The 8,615-nt window shown below is 50.1% G+C and overlaps 1 protein-coding gene across 7 annotated transcripts in view; it reads right to left on the reverse strand.

Annotated features, from left to right (window-relative positions):
- The window catches only part of DOCK6 (dedicator of cytokinesis 6), a 56,414-nt gene extending 48,102 nt beyond the window's left edge, over positions 1 to 8,312 (reverse strand). For all 7 annotated transcript variants that reach the window (XM_027850883.1, XM_027850885.1, XM_027850884.1 and 4 more), the window contains exon 1: positions 8,255 to 8,312. In XM_027850883.1, the coding sequence (XP_027706684.1) occupies positions 8,255 to 8,298 (44 nt within the window). In that variant the 5' untranslated portion in view covers positions 8,299 to 8,312. The remainder of the gene's footprint in view (positions 1 to 8,254) is intronic.
- Positions 8,313 to 8,615: the final 303 nt, after the last annotated feature.

Genomic DNA, 8,615 nt, shown 5'->3' on the forward strand with positions numbered 1-8,615 from the left:
CACACACACACACACACACACACACACACACACACACACACACACACGAATGTTTTTATCCAAACACAGGCCAAGACAGGATGGGGAGGGGTTTACCGAGATTCCACCAAAATGAGGCTTTCAGGGAACATCAGGATTGCCCTGCCTTCCACTGGGGCCTGAGAATCTGGTTCTCTGGCCTAGTGACCTGCAAGCTCCTGCTGGTTGGACCTCTCCCCCCCCCCAACCCTACCTCCAACCCTCCATGCTCCAAGCTCCCTTTGCTGTTCCCAGCTCTCCAAGTTCTTTTCCCATCAGCCCCAAGAGCTGGGACTGAGGTGGGCCAAGTGCGGATGGGGGAGGTACCAAGCTCAGAGTCCCAGAACAGAAGCTGACATTTTCCACCTAGTGTTCTCCATTAGGGCTGGCCTCTTAACACTCTTCCCCCCTTCCCCTCGAGTGTAGACACAGCTTCTGATCACTGCTATCTGCTGACTGATGGCAGACACTGGCAAAGGGCTAATGAGCTGGGGGCACTTCTCACCCATGGACAGACTGATGGCTCCTGGCCTCTGCTGCTGGCTGAGAGACAGGCAATGGACTCTGGGGCCTAATGCTGGTAAGACAATACACTGGGCTCTGCTCTACTGAAACTGGTCTCTCAGAGGTCACCAATGATTTCTTCATTGCTAAATCCAATGATCTTTTCCCAATCCTCAACTTTCTTGACCTTTCTGTAGCATTTAGCCCTGCTGACTACCCTCTCCTTCTGGAAACCCTCTCTTCCCTTGGTTTCTATGATGCATTCTCAGAATTCTCTCCTCTTACCTGTCTGACCCCTCCTTCTCACTCTCTTTCACTGGGTCACCATCTTCCCACTCCCTAGCTATAGATTTCACAGCCACAGGATTTCAGAACTGAAAGGAAACTCGGTGCCCATTTAGTTCAACCCATCACTGAAAAACAGTCTCTCCACCGATGTACCCCAGAAGCCTTTGCATGAAGACCTCCAAAGAAAGGGAGACTGACACGGACAGAGGCAGCCTGTTCCCTTTTGGGAAAGCTCTCATTATTAAGAAGTTTTCCCTGATATCAAGCCCAAGTTAGCCCTTTTGTGGCTTTCCCTACTGTCTCTAACTCTGCCTTTTTGGGGCCAAACAGACCAAAGCAATTTCCTCCTCAATTTTTCAAATACTTGAAGACTGCCAATCTATGGTCCCCTTGAATTTTCTCTTCTCCATGCTAAACATTCCCAGGTTCCTTCAGCTGATCCCCACTAAACTCAAGAGCCTTCACCATCAAGATCGCCTTCCTCTCATGTCCAGAGGACCAATGACCTTCCTAACATGTGGCATGCGGAACTAGTCACAAAGTCTCTGATGTGGTCTGGTTAGGGCAGGATGATCACTTTCATGTTACAGAAAGCTCAGCTTCTCAATATGGCCTAAGAGGATATATCCTATCATATCCTACATATCCTACATGCTATCCTATCGTACTACAGACACTTTCAGTGAGCTTCTGGTCCACTAAAACCCCCAGATCTTCTTGTGGTATAGCCACACTTTACACATCTTGTACTCGGGGGAATCTTTTTTTGAATCCCAGTCTAAGATTTTACATTTGTCTCTATTATGTTTCTTCTTCCATTTGACCATGATCTTTTTAGATCCTGACTCTCATTCCCTGATCACTCTTAGCTTTATGTGACCTGCAAATCTAAGCCTTGTGCCACCTACACCTTTATCCAAGTTGCTGATTTTTAAAAACAACCACCACAACAACATTAAAAATCAGGATCAAAAACAGATTCCTGGGGCACCCCCTTGAAGACCACCTTCAATTTGCCCTAGAACCATTCCTAGCTACTCCGTGGGTCCAAATCAGTTTCAATTCATCAGCTGGCTCCTATCTCTCCATCTTTTCCACAAGAATAGCATGGGCCACTTACACAAATAGTGGGCTTAAGAATCTGTAGCATCTGTATCTGCAGCACCCTCCCATCTGTCAATTAAAAAGCCCAACTGTAAGCCTTTTTCTCTTATCTCTTAATTCAATTCATCAAATCAATCAAGCATTCTATCAAGTGCCTACAGTGTCCCAGACACTGGACTAGGAGTTGAGGGAACAATCACAAGGACTAAAACAGCCCCTGTCTGCAGGGAGCTTACCTCTCTCTCTAGAGAGAAATAGATAAGAAATCAGCCTGATACAAGCAAAATGGAGGATGCAAGCAGGAGTGTTAGCACCTGGGGGAAGGGGGGATACATACGGAAGAAATGGCACCTGAATTCAGCCTTATAGGCACACAAGGCTTCTAGAGATGGAGATGAAATGAAAAGGAAATCAGAACAATAATTAAGAGCTATTTTGCCCAACTGTATGCCAATAAATTTGACAATCTTAGTGAAATGAATGAATATTTACAAAAATATAAATTGCCTAGATTAACAGATGAAGAAATAAAATACTTAACCCCATTTGGAAAAAGAGATGGAGATAAGCAGGGAGCTCATTCCAGGCAGGGAGGACCACCCATACAAATGCAGATGGAGTCTCCATTTCAGGGAATGGGGAGCATTCCAGTTAGACTAGAAGGACAAGTTCAAAAATTCAACAAATGCCTATTAAAGCTCCCACTATGTGCCAGCATGGTGCTGGGGATAGGTCTTAGACCTGCAATATCAATGATTTAGGAACATCCCAATGACGAAACTCCCCCAACCAAAGGAGGTGTCCATCTTTTATGCAATTAGGTCCTAAAGAGATGCTAGAGCAGTGACCTAGAGGTCACTGATTCACCCAGGGTCACACACACACCCAGGTCATGTGTCTGAGGCAGCATTTGAACCCAGGTCTTTCCAGCTCCAAGGGTAATTCTCTATTTATCCATTCTTCCACAAGGACAAAATTGAAAACTGTACCCCCCTCAAGGAGTTTATGCTCTTTATTTGATTTATTTATTTTTAATTTTTAAAAATCTAAACTTACTCAATAAAATGGGCATTTCCATATACACAGTGAACAGAAAAAGAAGACTGTACATGAAACTGTGATTCCCTATTACTTAGTTTGTTGGCACTTAGTATATTGCACTGCGGATACACCATGTACTCAAGGAAGTGGATACAAAGTAATTTACAAGGTGGGGGGGGGAGGGAGTGAGAAAAGGAATTGATGGAGGCCTTTGTGACAAGGGCTGGTACCACGGAAAGCTGGAAAGGTGGGTGTAAGCCAGGTCACGGAGGCCTCCAAATGCCACACTAAGCAGTTTGTATTTTATTCTTGAGCCAATGGGGAACCACTGCAAGTTTCTGAGAAGGGGAATTGGCATGGTAGTGAGCCCTAGGAAGAGAATTCTGGCAGCTGGGTGGAGGCTGGATCAGAGAGGGGACAGACTGGGAATTGGGAGACTGGGCAGGAGGCTCTTAGAAGAATCAACGGGTGAGGGGCTGTGGTACGTGCAAAGAGGGGGTGAGGTGGGTCATGGTAGAGATGGAAGGAAGGAAGGGAAGGAGGAGAAAGAGAGAAAGTGAAAGAAGGAAGGACGGAGGGAAGGAAAGAAGGAAAAGAGAAAGATGGAAGAAAAGAAAGGAAGGAGGGAAGGAAGGAAAAGAGAGGAAAGGAAGAAAAGGAGGGAAGGAAAAGAGAGGGAAGGAAGGAAAGAAGGAAGGAAAAGAGAAGGGAGGAGGGAGGGAAAGATGGAAGTAAGAAAGAATTGAGAGAGAAGTAAGGGAGGAGGGAGGGGAAGAAGGAAGATTGAAAAGAGAGGAAGTAAAGATGAAAGAAAGAAAAGAGAGGGAGGGAGGGAAGGAAGAAAGAGCATCAATTACATATTTAAAAATACATAAAAGAAACCAAAATGGTCAGAAGGAGACCCAAACAGGGCAATTTTATTACTACCATGTAAAATTTAATATGTACTTTAAAAAACTGTGGGTCATAGAGGTTCACAGGTTCAGATACTACAATCTTCTTTTTTTGTTCTTTGGATATTCAAATTTTCATGTTTGTCGAGGAGGGCTTGAAAATGCCAGACTAAGGAGTTTATATTTTATTCCTGAGCCAATGGGAAACCACTGGAAGTTTCTGTTTCATGTTTGTTAATGATTGAATCCAGAATAAAAAATAACTTTTTTTTTTAAAGAAGGAAGGGGTTAATTATAGAGATAAGAGGGCAGCCATCCCATATCACACCCAGGCCTGGATTCAATAAGATCTAAGTTCAAATCTGGCCTCAGTTTTACTAGCTGTGTGACCCTGGGCAAGTCACTTAACCTCTGTCTCAGATTGCACATCTGTAAAGTGGGGATAATAATAACAGCCACCTTCAGAATTATTGTGAGGGTCAAAAGAGATAATATTTGTAAAGGGCATGGCACACTCAGTAAGTCACATGGGGGGGTGTGGGTGTGTGGGGGTGTGTGTGTGTATGAGAATCTGACCTCCTCTCTACCTGTGTAATTTGGCCCAGGTCAGTAAACTTCAGTTCCCTTATCTCCAAAATGAATGGTGTTGGACCACAGCTTCCCCCTAAGGCCCCTGCCACCTCTCAGGTTGGGGATCTTGTGACCCCAGCTCCTCAGGGCAACCACTGGCTCAGGCGTTTCCAAAAATGTAGCCTTCTTTTGACCCTACCATCTCCTCAAGTTACATCTCCTCCCTTTCACGGTAAAACTACTGGGGGGGGGGTTGGGGGGGGAACAACCGTCTAGACTCCCTGCCTCCACTTCTCTCACTCCCAGCCTTCCGAAGTCACCATTTAATTGAGACTGCTGTCTCTCTCTCCTAGGCCACCAATGACCTCTCATTTGCCAAATCCCAGGGGCTTATTTCAGTCTTTATCCCAGGCTGCTAGATGGAGGAGTGGATAAGCTATTGGGCTGGAAGTCAGGAATGAATCTTGCCTCAGACACTCCCTTGCTGTGTGATCCTGGCCAAGTCACCTAACCTGTTTGCCTCAGTTTCCCTATCTGTAAAAAGGGGGAAATAACAGCACTTACCTCCCAAGGTTGTTGTGAGGATCAGTGGGTTAACACATATAAATTGTTTTAGCAACCTTAAAGCCCCGTCTAGTCTAAATGCTAGCTGTTCTTCAGCATTCACCTCTACTTACCCACCCCTCCATGCTTTTTTTCTCTCTCTGGGTTTTTGTGACACTGCTCCTGATTGGTTCTCTTGCTGCATGTCTAATGCATTCTTGTCAGTTCTCCTTTACCAGACCATCATCCACATGTCTCCCACCTCCCCACTCCCTCCAAGGGTGGGCTCTGCTCCCACTCTGACCAACCCCAAGGCTCTGTCCAGAGCTCAGCTCTCTTCTCTTTCCACATTCTCTCAGTGAGGCTCATCAGCTTCCATCAGTTCATGATTATCCCCAAGTAGCCGACTCCCAGATCTACGGTTCTGGCCCTAGCTTCTACTCCAGTCCCTCACTGGCTCTCCCCTGGACTTCAGTAACAGCCAAACTCGTCTCCCTGCCTCCACTCTCTCTCCTTAGCAATCCATCCTCCATCCAGCTGCCAAAGTGATTCTTCTTAAAGCACATCACTCCTTTGCTCAATAAGTTTCAGTGGCTCCCTATTATCCCCAGGATCACATTGAGACTCCCCTGTTTGGCATTTAAAGCCCTTCCACAACCTGGCTCCCAACCCACCTTTCCAAGTTTATCCCTCATTACTCCCCTTCACACACTTGGTTTCAGTCAAACCGGCCTGCCCACCGTGTGCTTCTCACCCAAGATATTCCATCCCCAGTTTGTGTCATCTTGACATAGTAGTTCCCCCATGCTGGACCTCAACCTTCTCCTCCCCAGTCCTAGACTACCCAGCTTCCTTCCAAGCTCAGGCACCATTCCCTACACAAGCCCTTTCTTCATCACCAAGGCTGCTAGTGTTTTCTACAGCCAAAGGATTTTAGATTTATTTTCTATCCAGATCTGATTTGCTTACATGTGTACACTTTGTTTTTCCATATAAAATGTAAGCCCTTTGAGGGCAGGAGTGCTTTCATTTTTGTCTTTGTACCCCCAGTGCCTGGCACATAGGAGATGCTTAATGAATGTTTGCTGTTCTTTCTCTTTCTCTGATCTTTTTACCCTGTTCCAGAGGCTGGGGGTTGGAGGCTGGGGACACAGGGAGCTAAATAAACACCCGTGGACTTCTGCTACTTGCTAGCTGTGTGACTTTGGACAAGTCAATTAACTTCTCTGGGTCCACTTCCTCACCTGCAAAACACAGGGCTTAAACTACACGGCCTTGAGGTCCTTTGTAAGATCTGAAGGAAAATGAGTTTCTGAAGGCTCCAAGTGTGGAACAGGCCAACAGGTCAGTGAGGAGAGAAAGAGTTAAAGGGATCTGATTTTTCATGCTATGTGGCTTGCTGTCCAATGGGACCCCAAGATCTTTGTTGATCATTTTCATATCAGCATTTTCTGTTAAGCTTCAGGAGGGTAGAAAAGGCTTCCTTCTTACCCTAAGTCAAGCCACAACTGTATATTCTTAGGGATGGGGCAGAGAGCACTTGAGACCAAGAGGGAGAGAGAAGAGTAAAAGAAAATGAAATGTAACTCTCCATGCGCTCATACTAATATCTGTTTCCTGCCTCAGCCCCCAGGGACATTGGAGACATAAGACCTTGTGTCCATGAGCACCCTGCACACTGCAGGCTTTTTGTACCCCCTGGTGCCTGGTGCCCAGACCCCTCTGGGAAGCAGCTGGTGACTGTAGTCTGTGTTGCTCCCCTTCCCCCTATTCCCCACCCCCCATGCTGGCCAGCTGGTCCTGACACAGCCTCCCTCCCCATCCCCCCTCACTGCCTGAGCCTCATTGAGGACTGCTAGATCACAGCATCCTGTCCCAGAGGCTGGTCTCTTCCCCCAGACTATGAGGAGGGGCTAGGTCTGTTCTTTCCCTCTCACCCAAAGGGCTCCTTCTGCCCCTCCCCACTTGTGTGCTTCCTGGGGGTAGGGCCCAGGTCAGCTCTTTCTGGGGCTTTCCCAAGACTATGAGTTCTGTAAGATGAAGAGCTGGCTTCTTCCGTGTCCCTCAGACTGTGAAGTCAGTTCCTAATGGGTGGGCCTGGCTCACCTCCTTCTCTGCCCGTCTGTCCCCAAAACTGGGACCCAGAAGCTGGGGACCTTGGTGTATCACCTTTTCCACCAGTACTAGTACTAGTTGGAGGTGGAGGGAAGCCGAAAGATGCGTCTCTGAAGGGAAGAGTGTGGGGGAGCTCTCTCCAAAGTCCTGGCTCAAGGAGGGGCTCAGTCTAGCCAGGGAAGTTTTGCCCATCCCATCCCATCGAGGGGTCAGAGGTTAGCCCATCGCTGATATCAAGGTCCCGGCAACTTTTGGAATCACCAGACTCCACCTTCCTCCTCCTCTGCACTGGGTTGGGCAACTTGAGACTGAAAGCAAAGGCCAGGATTCCAAGGAGGGAAAAGAAAGGGAGACCCACTGAGGGGCAGATAAAGGGACAAGAACGGGGCCATGCCTCCTTCCCTAGCTGCAGCCACTTCCCAAACTGTCAATCTCTCCACTTTCCTCCAGCCTCCGGCGGGCCCACAGACCCCAAGCCCCTCCCCAGCGACGCTGGGGGGGGGTGTGTGGGGTGTGTGTGAGAGAGAGAGAGAGAGAGAGAGAGAGTGAGTGTGAGTGTGTGTGTGTATGTGTGTGTGTAAGCCGCCTCTAAGTCTTAGGGGAACAGCGGGGCTCATTCCTGACCTAAGGAGGGTGCAGAGACGGGCAAGGAAGGCACTGGAAACGCCTTCCCTTCCCCCCACTCCCAGCTGGTCCCCGTGCTCCGGGCGGTGCAGAGACTACCCTCCTCTGTCCCTCCCTCCAGGACGGGCTCGGGAGGAAAGGGAGCAGGAAATGGGAGCATGAGAACGGGGAAGGCCGGACCAAGGGATGGACCCGGGGTAGGGCGCGCTGCTGGCCAAGCTGGCGGACGGACAGAGGGACTGGCCCGTTTCCTCCTGCGACTCGGGGACAATTGGGGGCCTGAGGGGGCGGCGGCTGGGGGTGGGAGGGCGGCGGCTTCCTGGCCCCAGGAACCAGACGGCATGGAGGAAAGGGTAGGGCGCAATCGTACCGACCCCCAGCTCCAGCCGCCCGCACGCCGCCACAGACCCAAGAAGGGGCGCACGGCTGTGGACCCCCCAAGAGAAGGAGGCGGGGCTGCGGGCACGTGGCGGGGGCTCGACCGCCGCCCCGCCCCCCGTCCGAAGGAGCCCGGGGATACTGGGTGCCTGGGAAGTCGGGGGCCCAGCGGTTACCTGTTGATCTTGTGCGCGAAAGCGCGGCGCTCGGAGGCCGCCATGGGGGCGCCGGGGCGCGGGGCGGCGGGGGGGGGGGGTGCCGTCCGTCTGTCCACCCTCAGCTCTGCGCTCTTAGCGTCCTCAGCTGCGGCACAGCTCCCCGCGGCTGCCTGCCTCCCTGCCGGCCAGCTCGGGCTGGACGGGGCGGGCCGGGGCGGGCCGGGGGCGGAGCCCTTCCGGGTGCCCAAGGCCGGCTCCCTGCTGCCCCCTGCAGACCCGCGCCCCAGCCCCGACGCCCCCCACCCCACCACCCCCCATCCCACCACCCCGAGTTCAGCCAGCTCCTTATCCAACCCATGCATTCTACAGAGAAGGAAAC

This window comes from Vombatus ursinus, unplaced genomic scaffold (genome assembly GCF_900497805.2).
Source record: "Vombatus ursinus unplaced genomic scaffold, bare-nosed wombat genome assembly UNPS02009173.1, whole genome shotgun sequence".
NCBI lineage: Eukaryota > Metazoa > Chordata > Mammalia > Diprotodontia > Vombatidae > Vombatus > Vombatus ursinus.